Below are 25731 nucleotides of genomic sequence, written 5' to 3' on the forward strand. Positions count from 1 at the left end.
ACAGAAAATCTAAGTGATAGCTCTGACATTCTCACACCTTATGATGGGATTGTAAATGTGTAATATTGATCATTGATCAATATCATTAATATTTATATCTTTTTAATCCTTTTGTTCACATACAGGTCAGTTTGTTTATAAATTCTTCAGAAACTTCTTTGAGCTTGAAGGTTTATATAGTCATAGCATGTAACTGAAAGTTTAACTAGCCAGCCTCTTTTTAAAAAAAAAAAAAAAAAAAAAAATCCATTCACTAGGTGTTAGGAGAAATAAGTAAAACTGATTTGGAGTTTCTAGAAAAAAAATGTTTTAAATCAGATTTTCTAGAAAATGAACTTTAAGTGACATTTTTCTCTACCCCCTTCTCTGTCGGTGTTCACTCTGACTTGTTTGTCTCCATAGCAACTGGTTGCAGATCAGATTTTTTTTCTTTGAGGAAGAACTCTCTGCCTCCAGACCTGTACAGACAGTAGACTCTACTTCTACAAGTGTCTCGACTACAGTGTCTGCTTCTACAAGTGTTTCTACTTCTACAAGACTTCTACAAGTGTCCCTTTGTAAAAAGCTTTTCACAGAATCTTAAGATTTTTAACTAATTTTTTTAATTACTCCATTTGTTTCAAGGTTTTTCTCCTCAAAACAACTAAACTTAAAAAAAATTAATTCAGCTTTTGGAGGAATGCTTCAGTGGCATTGCTACCCATAAGAAATAACTGACACACACACATGCTCGCTCGCTCGCTCTCTAAGCTCCTGGAGTGCAGGAGAAGCTCTTAGTTGGTTTTTAGGTGAGGTCCATGTGAAGATGGTTGAACAGACTGCAAGAAAGCTCCCCTCACTGAGACCAGGCCTGAGTGAGCAGCATGGAACAAGGAGTATGTTTTGTTTACATAGTTTCTCAAAGGCCATTGCTTTTCCCTGAGGCATGGGTCCCCTCTTTCAATGATTTCTGAAGCCTCTTGAGTAAGGCAAGTAATGGAAAGAGAGAAATTCCTGCTTCCAGCCGTAGGCAAAGTCTATGCTGAACAAGTTGAAAAGACTGTGGAGCACTTCCTCTCCCTCACACAATTTACATTTACCTTCTAGGCCTTAGCTACTGTGAAAAGTGTATTAGATACCAGATCATCTGTTTCCTCTGGCCGTGGCTCCCACATTCTGTGAAGTTAGTCTCCTCCCATGGAAACTCAACTATGACCAAGCAGCAGGCAGCAGCATGGAGTGAAGTGATTCAGAATCCCATTCCTTAGGGAACTGAGCCAACTCCTCTCTCCAGGGATCTCAAAGGAGTGTATAAATTGGCTACTCTTTTCCTTAGGATGATGTGCTGGATTCATGCCTGCAGACTAAGCTTTGTCTCTGTGGTAACACACCTTCCTCCTTACGTGGCCCTCCTCTTCACAGCAGTTTAACTCGCATTGGCAAATGAAGATATCATTCAGTTGGCTCTTAAAGGGAAAAAGCCATCTATAAGTCAGGCTATCCTCTTACCTTTAGAGCTCCCCTTGATGTTTTAAAACTTCTCACAAAATGTTCTTCCATGAAAGATCTTCTAAAGAAAGGAAGAAATGTTTAAATGTGAAAGATACCTTGGGTTCTCAACTAAACTTACCAGAATTTAGTGCAAATGGGAATCTAACTTTGTAGGCTTGTGTGTGTTTTAGAAAACAAAACTTAAGTTACAGAAGAGCTCTCTAATTCTTCTTTCCTTGTCTGATTTTATGAGGATGTGAGTAGGATTCAGAAATCCTGCTTGCATCCGAAGGACCAAAAGGGCTTAATCATCCAGCGTAAGGTTGAACCTAATACAGCTTCCTTGCTAAAGGAGCACAATCATACCACAGGTAGAAGAATTAGTCAGATAAAAGTTGGACACAGTGGTCTTAGCCCTGGGAGTGTTGGCTGTGACCTCTTCTTTTGTACAGTTATTCTCAATTAGGAGCATGAAGGAGAAGAAAAAAAGAGGACCTACATAATATCTACTTGAAACTGGATTTCTCTACCTGCTGCTTTTGGAATTTATGCTTCACCTGGTGCTTAAGATTTACCCAAACGTCAACATTTCTAATGTAGTTGCCCTGGGGCCACTGCAGCGCCACTTGCAGAAATTGGACTTGCAGGCTGACACCCTTCCACATATTCTATGGGTAAAATTTTGGGGCACTATATTAACAAAGCAGTCATTGAGGTTATGAACAAGGAGAAAAAAGCCCCTTCCTCCTTCCAGTCAGAGAATCTTCAGACAACCTTGCTTCAGTAGGTTTTTCCTTTTGAAGTTGCTGTTCCTCCAGAAGCTAGTGTAGCAATTATGCATTAGGAAGAGTCTGATGCAACAATTTCTGAGAACTGGAAAATCAAGGCTGGATTTCTCTGGAAAACCATCCAATTTCCAAAGCTTCTCCTGACTTTGAGTTTTCATTTCCCAAATCTGGGGTGATTTACTTCACCACCATCTTCTTTAAGAGGAGTATTAGGGTGGGCCCTCACCTGATAGTCAGCCATCTAAAAAGAATGGGTACTTTAAAAGACCAGAAAAAGGGTATTCTATAGAATTCACTCACTGAATCCAGAACAAGTTTATTCTTTCCCTAACGTTAAAATAAACTAAAACAATATTGTCAGCAGCAAAACCCTTAGACTATTTTATCCTTCATCTTCTGATGTGTCAATCTCCTACACAACAGAACAACAAAGGAAATTCTGTAGAGAGAGAGATTTTGGAAAGTGTGTAAGATACTTTGTGAAACAAAGAGAGATGAATGCATGCTGGCCATTCTAAATCTCAGGTCTCTCAAGAAGTATATAAAGTATATATTTCAGATGGAAATGGTGAAATCCAGCATTATAGCATTACTCTCCTGGGACTTCGGAATGCGAAGATAAACCTGGAGGTCTACAGAAGATACATTCAAGGAGAGTCTCCATAGATTCTTCAGTTTCTGCCACCACAGGAAGCTTTTTTCAATACAAAGCATTCTCCTTTTAGACTTAGCTTCTTGTACAGGTATTCGCAAAGATCATGTTATCCCTCTCTTTAAGTGAAAGGGACCCATCCTTGTCTGGATGGCCTTTTTCTAAGGTCCCAATCACAGGTCAGTGCTATACATGGTCTAGCAGCTACTGCTACATACTTTCAGGAACATGGCCTTAAACAAACTAGAGAGCTCTACCAAGACAGAATCTTGACTTCAGAAGAGAAACTAGCGAATATAGTTGTCTATAATTTGTCAACAGTAGCATTCCTCACCTAAGGTAAATTTCTTTAACTGGGCTAGTTAGTGTCATGCATGGAAACTTTGCACAAATCTTGCTTCACTTCTAGCCTGCAACTGCAGCAAATCAGTGTATAAAGACCACAGTCCAGAGTCAGTGGTAATATTTCTCGGCAAATTCTTGCTTAATATTATTATGGACCCACCATCAGGTAGCTCCTGAAAATTAATTACTAGAATGGATACCAGATTTCATATAACGGGAGCATATCTGGACTGTTATATGGTTGGCTGGTATGCTACAAAAAGAAGACTTAGGGCTTGTCCTCTCTGCGTTGTTAGCTCAAGATATAACTCTGGTGTTGCCTCTGACCTGAACTTGCAGGCCCCCTCTCCCTCCCCCACACACAAATCTTGAGCTCAAGTTAGGTGGTGCTTTAAACTCCGGCTAGATTGTCCATCTGGTAGTGTGGATTGAAGTGTTCTGATGCTCCAGCTAGTACCACAGTGGGGATTCAGCTACTCTGTACTGCTAATCCAGTCACTCAGTAAAACATTCAAGCTAAGTTACCTACAGAGGAATTTATACAAATACAGCTACTCTGCAGTGAAGATTTACTTAGACAATGACCAATCTAGTACATAGTCATCATGGTCACTCCTGCATTTGCAGCAGATTTCTCAGAAACATGGTGTATATAAACTGTGCTAAGAAAGCAAAAAAGCATTCAGAACTGCTCAGGGAAGTTTTTGCTGAGATTTTGCTTGTCAGGATCCGGTAATCGTCTGTATTGGCAAATGTGTTGGCAGTAATTGGATAAATTACTGTGTTTTCTGCATGTTACACAGTGATTCCAAGTTTTCAACACTGAACATTAAAGAAAAATAGACTTCATCTGGAATACTGTATGCAATTCTGGTCTCCCATGTTTAAGAAAGATGAATTCAAACTAGAACAGGTGCAGAGAAGGGCTATTAAGATGATCCGAGGAATGGAAAACCTGCCTTATGAGAGGAGATGCAGAGCTTGGCTTGTTTAGCCTAACCAAAGGAAGACTGAGGGGAGATATGATTGCTCTCTATAAATACATCAGAGGGATAAATACCAGAGAGGGAGAGGAGTTATTTAAGTTCAGCACCGATGTGGATACAAGAACAAATGGATATAAACTGTCCATCAGGAAGTTTAGATTTGAAATGAGATGACGGTTTCTAACCATCAGCGGAGTGAAGTTCTGGAACAACCTTCTAAGGAGAACAGTCTAGCTTGCTTCAAGACTGAGCTTGATAAATTTATGGAAGGAATGGTATGATGGGACTGCCTAATTTGGCAGTTGACCTTAGACCTTAGCGGTAAATATGCCCAGTGGCCTGTGAAGGGATGTTAGATGGGGTGGGTTCTGATTTACTACAGAGAATTCTTTCTTGGGTGTCTGTCTGGTGAGTCTTGTCCACATGCTAAGGATTTAACTGATCTCCATATTTGAGGTTGGGAAGGAATTTTCCCCCAGGGCATAGGCCCTGAGGATTATTCGCCTTCCTCTGCAGCATGGGGCATGGGTCACTTGCTGGTGGATTCTTTGTACTGTGAAGTCTTTAAACCATTATTTGAGGACTTCAATAACTCAGGCATAGGCTAGGGGTCTGTTACAGGAGTGGGTGGTTGAAGTTCTGTGGCCTTACGTTGTTCAGGGGGTCAGACTAGATTATCATAATGGTCCCTTCTGACCTGTTAGTCTGTGAGTCTGAGACTGTTTGTTTTTCCCAAAGCTCACTGTCTTCTTTAAGCTTCTTGTGTCCCTTATTTTCAACATGCTCCTTTATTCTGTCAGCACAAGCACTGACCTCAATGCTGCAGTACTTGCAGTGTAATGCATCCTCTTCACTCCTGTTGTTTACTTTTCTTGAAAATTTCTAATCACTGATTTTCTTGTTGTTCAGGCATAGATTTGCATTTTTACCCTATGTTTATCTTTTACTTTATCTATCTGTAGCTGCCAAGTTGCTGATCTAGGTTCCTGGGCCTGTGTGCGCTGGTAGCTCAGGGAGAGGCATACCATCCCTAGTAAGAAGGGGGAACCAAGTGCAAACCCAGAGTCTGTTTGGCAACCAAGAGGGCAAGAAGAGATACAGAATGTAGATCAACAGGGATTTGGGGGAAGGATTGCAGGCATGTCTGCTCAGAGGAAAGGGCAGAGTCAAATCATTGACAAGGGAAAGTCCAGGAAGAAGAACTAGCCTGACCAATAGGAAGTGTAAGCCTGCCCCTTGGAACCCTGAAGGGGCGAGAAGCCATTCTGGAGTAGTCTGGAGCCAGCCACAGAAAGGACAGGTCTGGCTGTGTGGAGATCCAGAAGAATCCAGGCCAGTCCATCCAATCCTATAAAGAGATTGGCATTAAAGGAGGTGGTGTGGTTAGGAAGCATTACATATCTTTATCTGTAGAAAATAATTGTTTAAATTCAGCACCACACTAAATGGATACAAAGAAATAGGTAGGCAGTGTCTCTTTGTGAGCCAGTCATAGCACGATATTAACATTGTTTGATTTTCCGACCTTCACCATGTGTTCTGTGTTTTACATTATGATACTGCTTCAATCTCAGAGCTGCAGGACACAACAATCACGTAAATTTTAGCGTTTAACAAAAATACCTGAAATAATACTGAGTGGATTAACAAATGGGTGTAAATCAGTAAAAACTAAACTCCTTTAATAAAAAAATCTGGTAATTTATCAGTGAAAATCAGTAAAAACTGAAAACACTCCTTGAATTTCTTATTTCTCTTATGTCTCACCTGGAGTACTAGTCTTTAGTTCCATTCTATTTGCCAAGTGATCATTTTGTATCTGAATCAAGTAAAATCTAATGCTTTTTTTCTTCTTCCAGAATAGCTGCTATATCCATAGCCACTAAATTAACAGACTTGCAACTTGGAGACTCAGTGGAAATCAGTAGGCTGATTACCAAAAAAGAAATGAAGCAAACAAGGTAATCATGAAGGATCAAGCGTGGGAGGGATTCTAACAATCTATAAATGTTGAACTGAAATGTGTATATTGCTGAAAAAATGTGCAGTATTGTGAGTAAAACCCCAAATAAATTCAGGAAAACTTTTAACAGCCTGTCTATATTATAACAATAATGGTATTTTAAGATTCTCGTTCAGTTTCCATAAGAATCTTCAAATCTTTGTTCATGGTTTTTGGTACAGTATAGAATGATTTCCCTACTTTATTGGATGCAGGCTTGCTGCTGTCAGAATTGTATTTCAGATATGGAACAAGGATGTGTGCTGCTGCAGCCATGGTTTCAAAGAATTCCTGAAAATTACATATTTAACATTTTCTGGGTTTTTATAACTCCGTTAGATAACTTTGTGGTAATCTCAAAATTGGGTTTGTTATGAAAATCATTAAAAAACAAGCCTAAGAGCAAAAAAAACCCAGATTTTTTCCCTGGGCTGCTAAGTGTCAAGCAACTTGCACCCCTGACATGCCTCTCCCTTTTCACCTAGCGTCCCCCATCCCACCCCAGCTTATTTGTATGCTCACATAGCTGACTTGGCTGCAAGGATTGCATACAATCATTTCTTAGCTGTGGTACCTGCTGAGCTGCAGGGAGGCAGCCTGTCTACTGTTTTTATGCACAGTGAGCAGGTTTTTACTGCAGCTTTGCTTGCTGACCATTGGATTTTGACAGTCTCACTTCTGAGGCTCTCCTCTTTTGAAGAAGTCAGAGGGAAAGTGAAGACTCATTGTTCTGATTCCAAGAAGGCTGGAACCGTAAATAGCTTGGAAACAAAAGGGGCTCCAGTGCCATAGAGGAAGTTACTATTGCTGGCATCAAGATACAAACTGGCGCTCACATTGTTGCCTCTGGTTTTGCAATAAAAGGTATTCCCCAGTGTGGAAGTATGCTTTGGTGCATTTATTGAACTCCCTAATATTGCAAGATTTACCTCAATCTCTTACCGTAGCATACGTTCTCAGATCAGTTCCGTTCTGTTCCGTACCATACCAGTCTTTATTAGTGATGATCCAAATGAGTCTTTCATTTCACAGGAGAAAATTTCAATTCACCCAAGTCAAAGGTTTTCTATCACTCCAAAGCCTATAGTTTCACTAGTTCTGAAAACTCACATACAGCACTGAATGTGCTGGTTGTCCACATCTCTGACTCCTGTATCAAAGCATCCTAACCTTTGAACAAAAAAACACTTCGTTCCTCCTTCTGAATCCAGGTCTTTGACGTGATTTTCATCTCCTTACCCTTACCCGCTATGAGAGCATTTTCCCCTGCCTTACCTTTATGGGGAGTGGACCTTTTATGGGGTGTTTTGCCAGCATGGACCCTCCTTTATAGGAATCCCCAGACTAATTGCTTTATTATGGAGCCTCAACCAATGCCACCTCTGTGAACTCAAAGTTTCTAATTGCTGAAAGAACCCTAGACCAATTATACCTCCAGCACTTGCACTTCATAAATAAACTATTGTAGGTTCAGCTCCCGTGATATCAAGAATAACATCAGTCATAGTTTCATCAGTACCTCACAGCTAGAGGACGCAGGGTCTTCCTGTTTGGATAACAAGCTGGAGCCATGCCTCTTGTCCAGAATCCTCAGAACTCCTTCTCTTCTCTCCAATGATATCATGAGAGAATACTCCAATTTCTTCCTTCAAAGATTTTGAATAGTTTCAAGACTGTAATAGCAGAAGCATAAGACACTGAGTAATCAACAGTCCAAGAAAAACTCATCAGGGCCACTTTCTCCCTTATGTTTTATCCTAAACTTTTTCATCTTCAAGAGATCAGATTGCACCATTTGAATGAAAGAGCAATCAAATTGTACTTGCACAGCACTAAATATTTTAGAAAATCTATCCTAGGCTAGACACTGCTCCTGAGGAAGCTTGCAGCGCTGTGCTTTTAGTCTGTTAAAGAGCCATTGCCTGCTTTAGGCCACTGCTGTTGAGGAAGCACACTCTTTTCTCCTGTTGCTGTTATTGGCATTTCCACATAGTCTGCAGTGATCCGCTCAAGATCGTTCTTGGCAGTATTGTTGGTGCACACGTGGAGAAGTAGGAAGGGGTAGTGGTCCGAGGGTTTAATAAGTCTTGGCAGACTGTCCTTCACATCTTGAATTCTAGCTCCAGGCAAGCAGCACACTTCTTGAGTTTCCCGGTCTGGACGGCAGATAGATGACTCCATTCTCCTTAGGATGGAGTCCCCAACCACCAACACTCCACTCTTCCTCTTGGGAGTGGTGGTCATGGAACCCCCATCCCTTGAACAATGCAGCCTATGCCTTCTGATCCCTTCCCTCAGATTAATCTTCCAAACCGTTCACTTCTATAGTACCTGTGCCAAGAGCCTGAAAATGATTGCTTATCTTTATCTGCACTGGGGGTCTATGGATTCTCCTCTTTCTTCTTCTGGAGGTCACATGCTGCCAATTTTCTTTCCTGTTGTTCAGTTTCCCCTGCACTGCCCTCTCTGATTCTTCCACATGCTGTGTCTGCTGTAACAAATTGTGACTCCTATCCAGAAAGTCTTCATTTTCTCTGATGCAACACAGAGTTGATAGTTGGGTCTCTAGCTCTTTAACCTTTTCTTCCAATGTGGAGACCAGCTTGTACTTCATACAGAAGAAGTTGCTTCTACCCTCTTGAAGAAAGACAAACATGGTACATCCAATACAGGTCACAACAGCTGATTCCTCACTTTCCATATTATCTTTCCTCTTCAGATGTGTTTGGGCTCAAAAAAACAGTTCTTCTTTAACAGAAGCCAGTAGCCTTTCCTTTGACTGTTTCCATTAACATATGGACCTAGCATTTTTCCACTTGACTTCACCAGCTAGGAAGAATATGGAACAAAGTTCTTCCTGTACCTCCAGTACCTTGGAAAGCACTACTGGTTGAAACTCCATTAGAGATGATGTAGAATTTTTCCTTCCATGATGATGCATTGCTTTCACAGATGCAGCAGATTCATTCTGCTTCTGAATGATTTTTTTCCCACACACAGGGATTTTTCCATACAATAACAATGAATTTCCTTCCAATGGGAAATACTCAAATCATGAGAGAGCCTGGATTCACCAAGATATCCATGACTGGAAACAAAGAGATTTATCAAGATTTACTTTAGGCAAGAAACCTTTTTATTTGCCTCCCTCACATCTTACATCATAAAGAATTTTATGAAATATTTATGAAGCATGCAGATGATTAATCTCAAATTAAGAAATCTGCTACCAGAACTCATCTTCCTTCTTGCTTCATCAGTCACAGATCTTCTGTAAACCACTAATGTAACCTGTGAGAAAGAAGCTGGTGAAGCCATTGATTGAGTGGTCTGGATTCATCAGTTTCAGAGGGTGGATCATCAAAACAAAGTCCCATGCCTCATCTTCCAGATCACAGGAGGTAATTATCCAGGGATAGAATACCTAACTTTCTCATCCATGGTCCCAACCCAAATACTAGATTAAGGGCAATGACGATTTGAACCAGTAACCATCTGCGAGAGTCCCATAGTGACTGTCAAATCCTGAGCTGATTCATGAATGTTGATATGTTCATATATGTGAACGTTGAAGCCATCGAACACTGACAGCATCAGCAGAGCACTGAGGAACTTTGCCACCTCACATCTGGACTCTGCAGCGCAGCAAGGCCATCTGTTCACCAGTGTTTGTCCTGTTCTCACTTTGTTTGGTGTGATGAAGTGTAATGGAGATATTATTGGGGTTTTCTCTGAGTGCTGTGTGTGTGCCTCAGTTTCCCCCATATGTTATTCATCTATTTCAGTGATGGGACCTGGGTGTGTGATGATTGTAGAGGCCACTAGAGGGTGGATGGGCCTTCCCCAGCCGCACACATGCAGACAGTAAGGAGACCCTTCTGCCTTCCTGGGTGAACCAACTGCAAAAGGTTGTAACAGATTGCGGCAGACAGAGACAAGGTGGGGTGGCCATGTTGCCTGGGAAGGTGACAAAGGACTGGGGAGGGGCAAGGAGAGAGGTCTGGGGAGTGGCTGGCTGGAAGGGTCAGTCCCTCGTAAGGGGGCTCAGGAGCAAGGCCTGAAATTGGGCTCTGAGGCTCCCTAGTTGGTCACTGCTGTAACTTCTAATTAATCTGCTAACAAAGTCTTTCTATGCTGTGATCCTGGGAACTAATAAACCCTTCAGATTTCCATGCTGGCTGTGAATCACTTCTGACTGCAAGGTGGGGAGCATGGCCCCTTTGGGGGTATATAGGAGCTCCCCAGGATCCTATCCAGGGGGACTCAGAGGGGGAGCTCAGGCGGAGCAGGTGTGCTGAATGCTCTGAGGCCAGATTGAGGAAGCAGCTGCATTGGTATGTGGAGACCCAGGGAGCAGACTCTAAACACTAAAATCCTGACTGGCTTCACCCTTAGTGGTTCCAGAGCACTCTTCCTGTTGGACTCTGTCACACTTGGGTTTACATACAAGATTGACATAACATAGTCTGTTTAGTTTTGTAGTAAGACACATACTGCTCTTTTATAGATTCATAAAGTTTAAGTTAAGATGACCATTAGATCATTCTAGTCTGATCTCTTATGCCATAGAATTCTATGTCATAGGCCAGGCAATTTCACAGTTACCCCTATATTGAGTCCAAGGTACTCTTTATGTTGCACATAGATAGCACAGACACATCTCTTCCCAGATAAGTCCCTTTTGGTTCATGCTGCAACCAATATGCAACAAGCATTAAATAGGCCAAAACTCCTCCATCTAGATTTTGCTGATACATGCAGCATCAGGAAGATACTGGGGAAGAGGTGTCTTATCCTTAATTATATCATACAATGATGAAACCTTGACCACTGACTCCTAATTAATCAGTCTGAAACAAGGCAAGGACCTTTGACCTGTGACACCCCCAACATCCTGAAAGATAATAGAGGAAATCAAAGGGACCTCTTAAATAGACCGGTATGCAGCTCTCTGTGTTATGTGGGCTGCATCCACACAATATATGTATCACCTGTATGGCCCTGAGGGTGTCACATTGGCCTCAGCTGTGTGCTGATTGTACCACAAGCAGCCCGCAGATTGAGAAGCACTGAATTAGAGTATTTGTCTAAGAAAATTAACATTTACACCTTAGTTTTTATACATTACATAAATATATGTTACTTATAAAACAGTTGTAATTAATCAGATTGCAAACATCAACCTGCTCCAAAGTCCATTTAAATCAATGTGAGACTTTTCATTTAAATGAGTTTTGGGTCAGGCCCAAAGTGAAACAGTGAATTATAGGTTACTTAGCGTGGAATCTCCATCCTTACAGGTTTTTAAGGCCCAGCTTGACAGAGTCCTGGCTAGGATGATTTAGTTGGGGTTGGTCCTGCTTTGAGCAGGAGGTTGGACTAGATGACCTCTTGAGGTCCCTTTCAACCCTAATCTTCTATGATTCTATGAATATACCTCATATATCTTAATGGAAATAGCATTGCATTTAATATGGCAATACTTGATGGATTTAGTGATTCCAGTTAACTTGTTGAAAAACATATGGCTATAAAATAATTTGAAACTGCTTACACACAAAAACCCCATTTAAAGAACATTAAAGTTGCAAAATTAAGCACTCCTAAATTAGGAAGTACCAGAATTAAGGTTACCTTAATTCAGCTGTCTTGGGGTTAAATATTGTGATACAGTCTTTAATAACATAATTGCATAGATTCCAGGGCCGGAAGGGACCGTTGTGATCATCTAGTCATACTAAAACCCATATTGTTTTCTTGCACCCAGCTTACCAAGAAATCTAGACCGATCTGTATCAGTGACTTGTCCCCTTCATTATTTACCACTCCGCCAATTTTTGTGTCATCTACAAACTTTATCTGTGGTGATTTTTATGTCTTGTTCTAGAGGCCACCTCTTTTTGTTCAATGTATAAGCTGGAACTTGAATGAGCAGAGGACTGTAAGAACAGATATAATGTTCTCTTGGGGTTAAGGCACTAGACTGAGATGCACAATAGCTGCGCTCTATTCCTAGCTCTGTCACAGACTTCTTATGTGATGTTGGACAGGACTCTGTCACAGGCTTTGCAGAATCAAGCCCTTAATAAATACAAACAAGTAGGCTGAACGAAGATTTCATGGTCAACTTTCATTCAATCATTTCTTAACTTTTGAGCCTTTTGACTTTGCAACCTTAACCATCTTTTAACATAAGGATTGTGTATTTGTGTGTATGTGTTTGTTTTTAAATGTAAGGGTTTGTTTAGATTAGAAGCAAGGAGTTAATTGTTTAGGACCTGATGCAATATACACTGAACTCAATGGAAACTTTTCCATTGCTTTCTGTGGATATTGGTTCAGACCCTTTAACAACTTGTAATTGTGTGAATGTAACCAAATAATCTTGCCATAAAAACATATTTTATTGGGTCATTATACTTGAAAGTTTACTTAAAAGCATGCAGAAAGGTTTTAGTGTTATTTTTTTTCTTTGATAATCCAGGCTGCAGTGCAATGAAGAGTGTTTCGCCCTTGAAAGGAACAGGTGGGTAGTGAGCTGGTATGCTTTTTAACAAAAGTATTAATTTGATTTATCTTAGCTGTGCAAAAAAGATGAGCTTTTATGTGAAGGAGAGAAATGATGAAATGTCAAGATCATCCCCATAGCATTCCGTACTTGATGATAAATCTATTAATTTTAGAAATATGTTCTGAAAGTTTATTATTTTCCCATCAAAAGTCTTAAATTATTTTTAGTTCAATGAAATAGCTGTAAATATATTAACTAATGGATTTTTTGCAAAGAGCTGTTTATCTATGGCACTGGTCCCTCTCTGTAATGGATCAGTGTGTCATTGAAAAGCCATCTTTGAATTTAAACATTTGTTTTCTAAATTGCAGGCGCTTTGCTGAGGCTCTCCATATCCGTGATAATTCTGACCCTTTTAATATCCGTTCTTCTGGATCAAAGTACAGTGATAATTTAAAAGAAGATGCAAGGTATATGTTGGAATACATGGTTATAACATTGTTACTTTTGCACTCCATAGTTATCACTGTGTCTTAAGGTATTGTTAAATAGTCTGACATAACTTCTTAATAAATACACATAGTTAACTATTGTAATTTGCTATGAGGTGGCCCTTGTTATACCATAGTTAAGGTTGAGCATAGCTCACATGTTAAGAGCCAATGCTTGAAAGTGCTTTAAAATCCATGGATCAGATATACAAAGTTATTTAGATACCTAAAGATACAAACAGGCATCTAGTAGAATTGACAAAAGCACATGTATAAGTTAGCTGCCTCCCTTTGACGTCACTGAAACAGGGTAGGAAGCTGATGACAGACATGGTCGGTACATGCCACAAGTTCACAGTGCTGTGAATGGAGTGGGGATCTGGGACTGGGCATACCTCTCTGTCTGCCACAGGCACATAGTGCTGAGACTGGGGGAATAAGGGGGTCAGTCATTGAGATGAATGGTACAGTTCTTATCTCTCAAAGTTGTTATTTCAAGCTGAAGTAATCTACATGGAGTGTTCTGATTCATCTGAAAACATCCCTTTGAGATGAATGTGCTGCTTCCCTCCAAAAGGAGCCCCAGATTGTGGACCCAGATTTAGGAAAGGAACTTTGGAACTCCAATTCTCCTCTCCCTTTTTACCTCTAGTTGATACATGCACTCCTCATAACCTCAGTAATGATCTGCTGTCTCTACTAGGGGCATGGAAGGGCCACGAAGAGAGCAGAGCTGATAGCTGAATGGTGCAGTGGTGTATCTGCTCCATTCTGTGCCACCCTTCCTTTCCCCTCAGCTGCCCCCTTGATTATGTGTCCCTCACTATCACTATTTTTTTTTTTAAATGGGAAAATTACTTGAAAAAACCTTTGTGAATGCAGTGTTTAGGTTGCCTAGCACTGTCTTGTATCCTTCCGGCATGTAAAGGGTTGCTAAACTTCTGAAAACCAGAATTACAGGGTTAAGGTAATGTCTCCCACGCTACACCCACACGCGACTTTAACTTTGCCCCATTTCAGTGACAATGTGGATACAAGTAATATTTTACAAAAATTAGTTTTAAAAAATTAGTTTTTTAAACTTTAATTTACTTTTTAAAAATCAAATGTTTATTTACATTACTAGTTCTTTCTACCCATTTTATAGTATTAAATTGTTTTATTCTTGTTTCTTTAGTTTACTACTTGTTCATAGAATTTCAGATTTTACATAAAGAATTTTTTCTGCTAAAAAGTTTCATAGTTAAAATGCAAATCTATGCTAAAAAAGACAAGTCCAAGGCCTTATTAACACTCTTACTGTGAGAACAATACAAATGAGACACAAAACTGATAAGCAATATCATCTGCTATATTTCCAATCAATATCCCTTCCAATATATTTCCACGAGTCAAAAATGCTTCAACTAGGCTACAGCCCTTCACCAAGATTTGCACCTTCACGTCATTTGGACTTGTGTTGCTAAGTGACGTAAATGCTTCTGAAAATCTCTTTTAGATACCTCAAATATGGGATTAGGATCCTAAATTTAGGCCCCTCTTTTTGAAAATTTTGGACTGTGTATAGAAAACTTGCATAATAACTTTGTTAATGTGTTGAAAGTCTAAGTGACTTTCCATTGTTAACACTGACACAAAGTATAATTTGCATTAATGAAGTTTTTCAGCACTGAATTAACTTAAGTGCAGAACATCGCAAGACCTCTAACCTGACCTCAAGTTAACAATATTTTAGCCAATGCATCCACAATCAAATTTTGTGTGAAGTAGGGGATTGCACTTTCATCCCACCATTTGCTTCCTCCTTTCAATCTTTGTGCCATTCTTATTTTACAATATAATATAACAAAGAATGCAAACATATACACACACACAGGCTAGTCCTATGGGACCAAATTCTGGTATCTTCCAGTCATAGGTGTTGATACTGGATATTTAGTGATTAGTGTGAATATTAGTGAGACACGGTATGTTTGATTTGCAGATTAATAAGGTTTAATGTGTAGGGTTTTTTATAGATACACTAGTTGAATATAAAACTTAAAGTTAATTATAATGTATTATATTTATTAAGGTTGGAGAGCTAAGCAGTTACTCAGAAGGCTGTATATAGGAATGGCTTTTTTTAGGGGCTTTGCTAGGGAGTTAGTGGATTTTTTGGTTTGACCGGCTGCGCTTTTTGTGGAGTCAGGTGTTGATGGAGTGCGCTTTTTTGTTTAAGTAATGACTTTTTATTTTTTTAATAAACAATTTTTATTTAATTTGTTGTATTTATTATATATGCTAATTATTTATATTCGATTTTTATTTTTAATTACATTTTATTTTTATTATGATAATTGGGGTTGTTAAAACAATATTTGGTGATAGGAGAGGTGATGTGAAAATATGCCCCTTGGTAATGAACAAGTGTACTCCTAGACATTTAAGGATAACTTGTTGTTTTTATTATTGTTATTTATGTGCAGCTGCAAGCATACATGTTGTGTATTTTGTTTTGTTATGTGCCCTGGTATGCAGAAACAGATATTTACACGGTTACTCAGTAGTCCTGTTTATTTTGCCATCTGGAAGATGTCATGCTACAGGGGTCAGAATAGCGAAGCAAGCAATTGAAGCTATGTTAGGCCTGTAGGATGGTGGTCAGGCAACTCAAATTGTTCTGGTCCTCCAACAATAGGCATCATGGATACATATTCAACAGCATCATGATCTGGTATCTGCATAGGTTTCTGCTTATACCTGTTCAATTTACATTTCGATCTTGGAGGCGGTGTGGGTATCCAGTCTTGTACTGCTGGTACTTTGGCCATTACCCATGCGATGGGCTTTCATGTTGTCATAATGACACTTGCCCTCACCCCTTCCTACCTATATTTTCCATGCCCTGAAATATACTGTTTGATATGGTCAGTGTGTCTTCAAATGTCCCCCTTTGGAGTAGCCACCAGGATTGCTATGGGGCTGGCTATGTACTTAGCAGGGTATGGTCCAAGTCGATTTTGGTTTCATTTTCCCTTTTGTTACCAAATTCTTCAGCATTACCTTATCCCCTGTTTGCCATTCATATCCCATTTGTCCTCTTTGCTCCTCTCTCTGTCTTTGTTGATTTTCTTCTGTTCAGATTTCCTTTACTGTTTGCACCAAGTTTGCTATACATACTTCCTTTTGCACCCATTCTGGCATCTGATTGCCAAATGTTAGCAAGAATTCTGGGATCCTGATGGTCCTACCTATCATCAACTCAAAAGATGTGTACTTGCTTCCTGCTTGTCTCAAAGCTCTCATGGTCATCAAAACACCAGGTAAAGCTGTTTCCCAATCACAACCTTTTGTTTGAATCTGTTTAGTCAGTGCATTCTTTATTTCTCTATTTTTCCTTTCCCCTTTTCCTGCACATTGTGAATGGTAAGATATATGCCATTTCTGTTTTAATTCCCATAATTTGCAACAAAGCCTTTACCACTGTCCCAACAGAATGCACTGCATGATCGCTGTCTGTACACAAAGGTGTATCCTACCAACTCAGCACCTCTGTCCACAGGGTGTTAGATGTAGTTTGAGCTGTATTATCAGAGGTAGAGATCACTTCATCCCAGCTTGGAAAATCATCTATTACCACTAGTCAATACTGTTTTCCTCTAGGAGCTCTTCTTAGAGGTCCAATGTAGTCCATTTGCAATTGTTACCATGGGCCTGTAATGTCAGGTTGTTGTCTCATTACCTATTCCTTCCTGCTTTTAGGATTAACCCGTACACAAACCAAACATCTTTGACAAAAGTTTTCAATTTGAATCCTCATTCCTGGCCACCATATTGCTCTTTTACTTGTTCCAGTTTTCTTCTAGGTCCAAAATGCCCTTTTTCATGGATAAACATTATTATTCTCTACTCCATTTTGGGAATACCCATCTTTCCTATTGTCCCTGTTTTGCTACTATTATTTCTCCCTTCTTTTCAATTTCCCATTCTCCTTCCATTCCTGCCAATTTTTGTCCCACCAATTCACAGTCCTGGTTTTCATATTGCACAAAAATACTTTCTATAGGTTGTTCCTTTTCTGGGTCAGCTTTTATACCATTTGGTCTGGTTTTTTTCTGTATCAAGTTACCACCTTGATTTCATCTTTCTCTAAAGATGGCATGGTAGCTGCTGCTTGCTTAGCCATTCCATCTGCCTTATTGTTGTAAAATCCTGCCATGGTAGATAGGATACTGTGGGCTTTAACATGTTTAATTTCTGTAGAGCCTGTTCATTGTCTGATTATTTCAATTATTGCTTTCCATTCTGTCCAATATGAAATTTCTTTATGCTCTTATTTTTCTCACATTGGGGCCGAGATGGCTATACCTTTCACTGTCCAATAAGGATCTGAACATAGAACCACATCACAATCCAGTTAGGTAGCTTCCAGGGCTGTTTTTACAACTACCACTTTACAGCCCTGTGCTGACGTACTTTTGCATGGAGTTGTTAATTCCTGTTCTGGAAGTAAGCAAACAGCTGCAACTGCACAAACATGTTCTGGGCCCCAATCCGATTGTCATCCCTTTTTTATAAGAGACCACAGGAGCTTGCAAATTGCTGCAAAGTTCAGTATAAATTCTTGAACAAATCCCATAGGTCCCAACAAAACTCTCACTAAATGCACATCCACTGGTTTAGGAAGGATGCTTAAAATTTCTACTTTGTTTACTGATAATTCGGCCTTCCTGCCCCAAAACGGTACCTAAATATTCAACCTCTTGTTGTACCAATTGTGCTTTATCCCATGACAACTTAAAGCCTGTCTTCTCCACTATACTTATAACCAGTTTAGTCCGAAGTTTGCATTCCTTTTCAAAAGTTCCTATAACCAAAATATCATCCACATACGATGTAGCCAATGGTTTATCTGATTCAGGTAGCTGGTCCCGCATCTTGGTAATGCGAGCATGGACTATTGCTTGGGTGTTGTGTAACCCTTGAGGAGCCCTTTGGAAAGCCAATTGTCTACTTTTTAAATGTAAAAGCAAATCAAAACTGACTCTCAGGGTTTAAGGGGATAGCAATGTCCATTACAGAAAACCACTTAGCTGTAGCCCTTATTCTGACTATTACAGCTGGGGAATTGGCTACAATTGGGGCCATAGGAACTGTAGCTTCATTAATTTTCCTGTAGTCAAGAGTAAGGTGCCATCTGGTTTCTGTACCGGCCAGATTGAGAGTTATATGGATTCTGACACTCCATTACTACTCCTTGTGCTATTAAATCCTCTAGCAGTTCTTCTATAGGAGGAATGGCTGGATACGAATAATGACAGGTTGGCGTCACAAATTTTCTCAGTGTCTCCACCGCAGCTTCTATGCCTCCACATTCAGATTTCTTTCTAGCCAACACAGAGAAATTCCCTTGTCCATTTGTTGTCTGGCAGCACCACAACAGCCATAACCTTGCAAGCCCACTTCCTTAATCCTCCTGAAATAATTTGTTCCTCAACACTTTTCCCTTGTCTCTTCCACAACTAAGAACCTGCCAAATCAATCACCTACTTCTGTTATAGTTTCTTCAGTGATCTGGTCACAAACCACAGTTTCAATCAAAAATTTAGTCTGACCTATTATCCGTAGTAGATGTTCTAATAAAGTCCCTTTTACTTCCCTGCCATGGAATTCAAACAAAGGAATAGTTTGTCCTATCTGCATATCCTTTTGAACTGACAATCAAAGTTTCCTCTGCTCCTATATCAATTAATGCTAGCAACCACTGTATATTTCCTCCTACCCCCACCTGCCCCGCAATCAGGTTTGGTCTACCAGTTACATGGGGCTGTAATTTATCAGTCAATATCCAGTCTTTGGGACAGGAGTTGCTAGGTGCAAGACACCCTCATAGAGATGTGGAACTGCCTTGAAGGCTGTTCACATTTTTGTGTCAATTCCTGTGACAGAATAACATAAGGGCTGAATGGGGTATGCCCTGTATTCATTTGCACTGCTTCAAAAAAGCTCTGGCTCTGGGTTGTGGCATTGGTTGGGATAGTTCCTTTTCAGTCCATTCCTTTCCCATCAGGTCACTTAAAGCAGTCACCAGTTTCTCTGGATCAACCATCAAATTGTGTCATATCTAATCCCCTGTTTAAAAGATGAATCCATACTTGTCCCATTAATGATCCTCCTGCAGCCAAAATTCCTCTTCCTCTAAATCAAAAAGCATTTTGTCCTGTACCACATCCAACATTTAAATTTGGACTATCAGATTCATTACAACCTGTTCTATTTGTATAAGAGATTTCACTGATTGCTTGCATTACCGACACCAGTTCTGCTTCCCAAGCTGCTCTCAATAACTCCATGTCAAGTTTTCCTGTGGCCCTATAAAAATTTTAATAGGTGATCTCAATTCATCATACATTAAATCTGTTACATGCTCCTCCTCATCATCCCAGCTAGCAAAAATATATGCAAAAGTCAGCCTGGTAAAATAAGCCATAACAGTTTCTCCCACCTCCTGACACGTCAACAACACAGCTTTTCTTAACTCAGCAGGAGACAAGAAAAATTGAGCTATCTTTTTCCAAGCCCCATCCTTATTTTGCTGACCTTCAAATTCTGCCAGTACTGTTGATCCTTCCATAGACCTGGTGCACATTAATATTAAGTTTTGTAAGTCTCCCAAATCCAATTGCTTCCAGATAATATATTCCAAAAGCCAAGCCATACAGTTTTTCTTTGTTAAAAGTCCCAAATGTTTGCCCAGTACCTGCTTTTTAGTTTGTCAAAGGACAAGTTACTTCCTCCTGTATGTGCCATGGAATTTGTGGCATCTGAACCACCCCTGCTAGCTATTGGGTTTCTGGAACAGACTTCTTCTACCAACTGATACACAGGACTCCCATCATCATCCAATTTCGCAGCATTTTCATCATCTAATTTAACATTATACCATTCCTTAACCACTGAATAGTTTAAATCAGGTATCTCAATAGGATGATAAGTGGGTTTCCCTTCCACACTTCTGTAAGTTTTTCAAGACCGCCACATCACACATACCTTCCTGCCTTTCTCATATTTATTACCATCATCATAAGGTGGCAGAGGAGCACTAGGAATAACACACTACACATGATGTTCCTGCTCTTACATCTCTTGTTCCTTCTTCCTTTGCCACTCTTTTGTTCAATATCTTCATTAATGATCTGGAGGATGGGGTAGATTGCACCCTCAGCAAGTTTGCAGATGACACTAAGCTGGGGGGAGTGGTAGATACCCTGGACGGTAGGGATAGGATACAGAATGACCTAAACAAACTGGAGGATGGGGCCAAAAGAAATCTAATGAGGTTCAACAAAGAAAAGTGCAGAGTTCTCCACTTAGGAAGGAAGAATCCCATGCACTGCTATAGACTGGGGACTGATGAGCTAGGCAGCAGTTCTGCAGAAAAGGACCTGGGGGTAACAGTGAATAAAAAGCTGGATATGAGTCAGCAGTATGCCCTGGTTGTCAAGAAGGCTAATAGCATATTGGGCTGCATTAGGAGGGGCATTGCCAGCAGGATGCGGGAAGTGATTATTCCCCTCTATTCGGCATTGGTGAGGCCGCATTTAGAATATTGTGTCCAGTTTTGGGCCCCTCACTACAAAAAGGACAAGTTGGAGAGAGTACAGCGGAGGGCAACAAAAATGATTAGGGGGCTGGAGCACAGGACTTATGAGGAGAGGCTAAGGGAACTAGGCTTGTTTACTCTGCAAAAGAGAAAAATGAGGGGGGATTTGATAGCAGCCTTTAACTACCGGAAAGGGGGTTCCAGGGAGGATGGGGCTAGGCTGTTCTCGGTGGTGGCGAATGACAGAACAAGGAGCAACAGTCTCAAGTTGCAGGGCGGGAGGTCTAGGTTGGACATTAGGAAAAAGTTTTTCACTCGGAGGGTGGTGAAGCACTGGAATGCGTTACCTAGGGAGGTGGTGGAATCTCCATCTTTAGAGGTTTTTTAAGCTGAGGCTTGACAAAACCCTGGATGGAATGATATAGTTGAGGTTAGTCCTGCTTTGAGCAGGAGGTTGGACTAGATGACCTCCTGAGGTCCCTTCCGACTCTAATATTCTATGATTCTATGATTCTTCCAAAGCATTCTCTCAGTCTTGATCATCCCAGGGATTATTCCCTAAAGCCACACTACAGATGGTTTTATGAGCCATTAAGGCTTGTTTCAATTTACTAATTACATTAGCACATTTCATGTGATTCTCTTTTCCAGTCCTTCCGGGTTTCTTAACTTGCTGTCAAAACGAAAATTGCTCCACGATACAGCAAAGCCTCTTGCCTCAATCTTTCCCTCTTCTACTCCTCCTGAATATTTATTTTCTCCCCTAATCCATAACATGTCCATGTCAATGCTGTCATCTGCTGGGCATTGGTGAGGTTTCGGGTTAAAGCTGTTTGCAAATCTCACTTTGTTTTCATTCTATATTTTGACCTTTTCCAGTTTGCATTCCAAAACATCTCACTCTTCGAAATTTTTATCTATAGCTTGATACATAACCCACATAGAAACACAAATCCTTCTTCAGTTTATTAACCCTCTTGATATTTCAATAACAAATCATTCAAACAACCTTCCTGATATGGGGTTGGAACAGCATCAGATAGCCAGGGGTCTGACCCCCACGTTTTCACACATTTGTTTCAATAGGGACTTGTCAGCTAGACCAGGCGGTTTTGGAGCATCCCCCTTTATCTCTGGGGTAAACCTGCCTTGTTTATGCTTATGAAACATACTTGACTTGAAGATTGCAATTATACAACCTTTCTGCTCATCTGTAACACTTCGCAACCTCAACTCAAATACATAACATCGCAAAGTCAACTTTGGCGTCAAACTTTGCTTTCAACTCAAAAATCAATAAAGTCAATAGCTTCCAAGCTTCACTAGACACAGTGCCCGTATTCTCCACCAATGATGAGCCGGGATCGATTCACACACCCACAGGTGGGTACAACATACAGTATCTGTGTCAGTGAAAACAGATTCCTTTTCTCCAATGCAAAGCTATTTATTTGAAGTTAGGCATCACAGACAAACAGCAAAGGTTATACAATGCCTCTCCCTAATAAGCCTCCACTCCCCAAGCATACACCCTCACTATCTATGCTGGCCTCATATAGTATCCTGATGAGCAAACAAAGCAGGTATAGCTACCAATTCTAGGCGGAGGCTACTTCTCTTCTTCTTTCTCCCTCCAGGTGCTTGATCTCCTTTCTGGATCCCTTGAAGCAAAGTGTGGGCTACCCTGAGGCCCTCTGATTCCAAAGTCCCTCTTCTGTCCAACAGTATCACTATCCTCTTTAGATAAATGTGTGCGAGTTCATATAACATGTGATATTCCCCAGTACTTATACCCTTTTTCCAAAGGAGTCATATATCACCAAAATATGCTTCGTTAGTGTATTATCTAGCATATCATGATTAATTCGTAATTTGGGAGGGAGCTACAGGGATCAGCTGACACTTAATTCCTCATTAACTACTAATCTAGGCACCTGATGTCACGCTGTTCTACAGGGTCAGTTGACCCAATCTGTTAGGCTCAGATTCACCATTACTCCCCTCCACGTCTACACACTAGGTGAACTGGCCATTGGCTGATCATGATCATTGGTCTTCCACATCAGCACAGCTACACACACACAGTCTGGATAAACATTCATGGCTCAGGTCAGTGCTAGGTATAAGTTCTGCCTACTCAGTGATTTCCCACTGTCTAGAGCTAAGAGGCCCTGCTTCCAGAATCCTCTAGCACTCAGATTTACCAAACTTGTCCACTGCAATACTATAAAGTAATTCAGCACCATCCCGACAATTACTTACCGTAATTCTTGTTCTTAGAAGATATATTAGTTACAGTGTGCCCAAGTCTGCAAGATACTGAGCATTTGACTCTCACTGGGAGGGCACTTGAGGCTTCACAGGAGCAGTTCCAGGATTTCCATTCACTCATGCATCTTCAGATTTGGGGATGTAATTTTTTTGTCTTATTTTGCATAACGAAGGAATGATTGAGCCAGTTAAGCCCTGTTATACCTCACTAGTATGCAGGTGCACACTAGCTGCTGTTAAAGTAGTTTAATAGCTTGAATTTTGAGCTCTGAAACATTCCACACTCAATCACATATATAAAGCATTACCTAAAGAGTGGAGGTCTAATATAATTTTTAAATTCATTGATTGTTTTTCAGATAAGTAACTTTATTTGAACCATACCATTTTAGATTATTTTTTTAAGAAGTGAAACAAGATAATTTAATATTTTGGAAAATGTAATGAATAGTCAACATGTGTGTGTATACAAATGTTAAAGTTATGTTGAAAGAGTTAAGGTTTCAAACACTGAAAAATGAGCAAGTGCCAAATTAAGGGTACTTGTGAGAACTTAACTTTGCCAATTTGTGCATATGCAACATCATAAAGTGTCCACATTGTTCTTTTAATGGGTTTTTAAGGTGCGGTTTGACAAAAAGCCATGGCTGAGATTATTTAGTTAGGGTTGGTCCTGCTTTGAGTAGGGGGTTGTATTAGATGACCTCCTGAGGTCACTTCCAACCTATGATTCTGTGAAATTGAAACAGAGCAGAAACTGAAACCAAAAAAAGAACATTTTCTCAGTTCAATCCCAGAGTAAATAGAGCTGTACTGCCCAAGGGTTGTCTTCTTTTTAGCATAAGCAAATCCATCCTTTCTCTTTGGCTGAGAACTCAATGACTTCAGTCCTGCACTCTTTCAGCACTGGAATGGGTTACCTAGGGAGGTGGTGGAATCTCCATCCTTAGAGGTTTTTAAGGTGAGGCTTGACAAAGCCCTGGTTGGGATGATATAGCTGAGGTTAATCCTGCTTTGAGCAGGGGGTTGGACTAGATGACCTCCTGAGGTCCCTTCCAACTCTAATAATATTCTATGATTCTATGATACAGGCTTGCTGTAGGCAGGGTTTGCTTCAGCTTCTACCTCCCTGATCACAAAGTGTCCCAGGTGATATTGAACCAGGGGGGAAAAAGTCATTGTTTGGTACCCCACGCGTCCTCACAGAGTGCACTATGGGGGTTTAAACCCAAAAAGAACAAGCCACAAGTTTGCACTGATTCCTCTACACTCATAGAGATTTTTGTATCTTGTGCAGCCAGAAAACTAGGTCCCTCACAGAAGATCTCTCTGGAGCAGTATTCACTTTAACTCCCCTTCCTGTCACAGGGTGCCGCACAGACAGCCTAAAACATGGAGACATCCTTCAGCAGGCCTCTTCCTGGTTTCTCGGGCAGTGGGGTGTGTGTCTAAAGTATCTCAGAAGAACCAGAGCACATCCAGTGCTATATCACCTGGACCCAGAATTGTACAGGGGAACCACACACACACACACACACACACGCACTGTCCTCCACCCACCCACCCCATCCATCCATCCACCATTGTGGATTAGGACCCAAGTGTTGCCCCTCTGAAAAGAAGAGCCAGTCATTCCAGCCTATAAGAGCAGAAGCAACCAAAGCAGTACCTCCAAACATTCAGTACATTCAGAGAACTTTCTGCAGTTTTGGCTGAACAGTCTGTGCCTTGTGCTGATTGGCTGTTCACTCTAACCCTCTCCCTCCCAATTTATTCAATGCATTTATCAATGTACATATGTGGTAGGTAAATGCTGCATTTAATTCCTATCTTGTATACAAGGTGAATTATAATTCTTTATTATTTCAGGAAAGATTTAAAGTTTGTCAGTGACATTGAGAAGGAAATGAGAGCACTTGTGGAAGCTGTAAATAAGGTTGGTGGTCAAAGAATTTGCTTTACATAAAGAGTGTTCATTTAAAAGAAGAAGCGCGTGTTTTTTGTAGTCAGTGTTAATGACTCTATACTGCCCACAATGACACTTTATTGCTTCAGCTTCCAACTATTGAATTTTAGACAAATTCAAACTAAGCATAAACTGCAGATTTTTAACAGTAAGGGTAATTAACATGTGGAACAGTTTACCCGGGGATGTGGTGGATTCTCAATCACTTGAAGTCTTTGAATAAAGAGGTTTTTAAAAGATGCTCTAGCACAGCCAGAAGTTCTTTAAGTGCTTGCCCATGTCAATTCCAAGTAAGTGTGTGCATACCGCATGCACAGTCATCGGAAGGGTTTTTTCCCCTAGCAGTACCTGTCAGGTTGATTCAGGTGCCCTTTGACGTGCTTCCATGGTGCCGCATATAGAGCCCTGCTGACTCACCATCTCTTCAGTTCCTTCTCACTGCCCATGATGGTCATCGGAGATACATGGCTCTTCTCTTGCTTTAGCAAGCATTCCCCTAGTGGTCTCTATTCTTGAAGATGTAAATAGATTAGAGTTAGTTTGTTAGTATTTTAGTTAAGTTTCTGTTTGCCCCCTCCCACCATTACATTTTCCCCCTGCCCGGGAATCAGGGCATGGCTCAGTTCCAAGGATTCAAACTCTGTGGGACCTGCCATGAACCTAT

The 25731-nt window shown here is 40.5% G+C and overlaps 1 protein-coding gene across 1 annotated transcript in view; it reads left to right on the plus strand.

Moving 5' to 3' along the window:
- The window catches only part of NFX1 (nuclear transcription factor, X-box binding 1), a 211473-nt gene that overhangs the window by 148396 nt on the left and 37346 nt on the right, over window positions 1-25731 (plus strand). The window contains exons 18-21 of the mRNA XM_067554685.1: window positions 6101-6202; window positions 12728-12769; window positions 13126-13224; window positions 24971-25037. Of these exons, the coding sequence (XP_067410786.1) occupies window positions 6101-6202; window positions 12728-12769; window positions 13126-13224; window positions 24971-25037 (310 nt within the window). The remainder of the gene's footprint in view (window positions 1-6100; window positions 6203-12727; window positions 12770-13125; window positions 13225-24970; window positions 25038-25731) is intronic.

The sequence above is a fragment of the Emydura macquarii genome, unplaced genomic scaffold, assembly GCF_026122565.2.
Source record: "Emydura macquarii macquarii isolate MOO-44397 ecotype Brisbane River unplaced genomic scaffold, CSIRO-AGI_Emac_v2 contig_1499, whole genome shotgun sequence".
In the NCBI taxonomy this organism is placed as follows: Eukaryota; Metazoa; Chordata; order Testudines; family Chelidae; genus Emydura; species Emydura macquarii.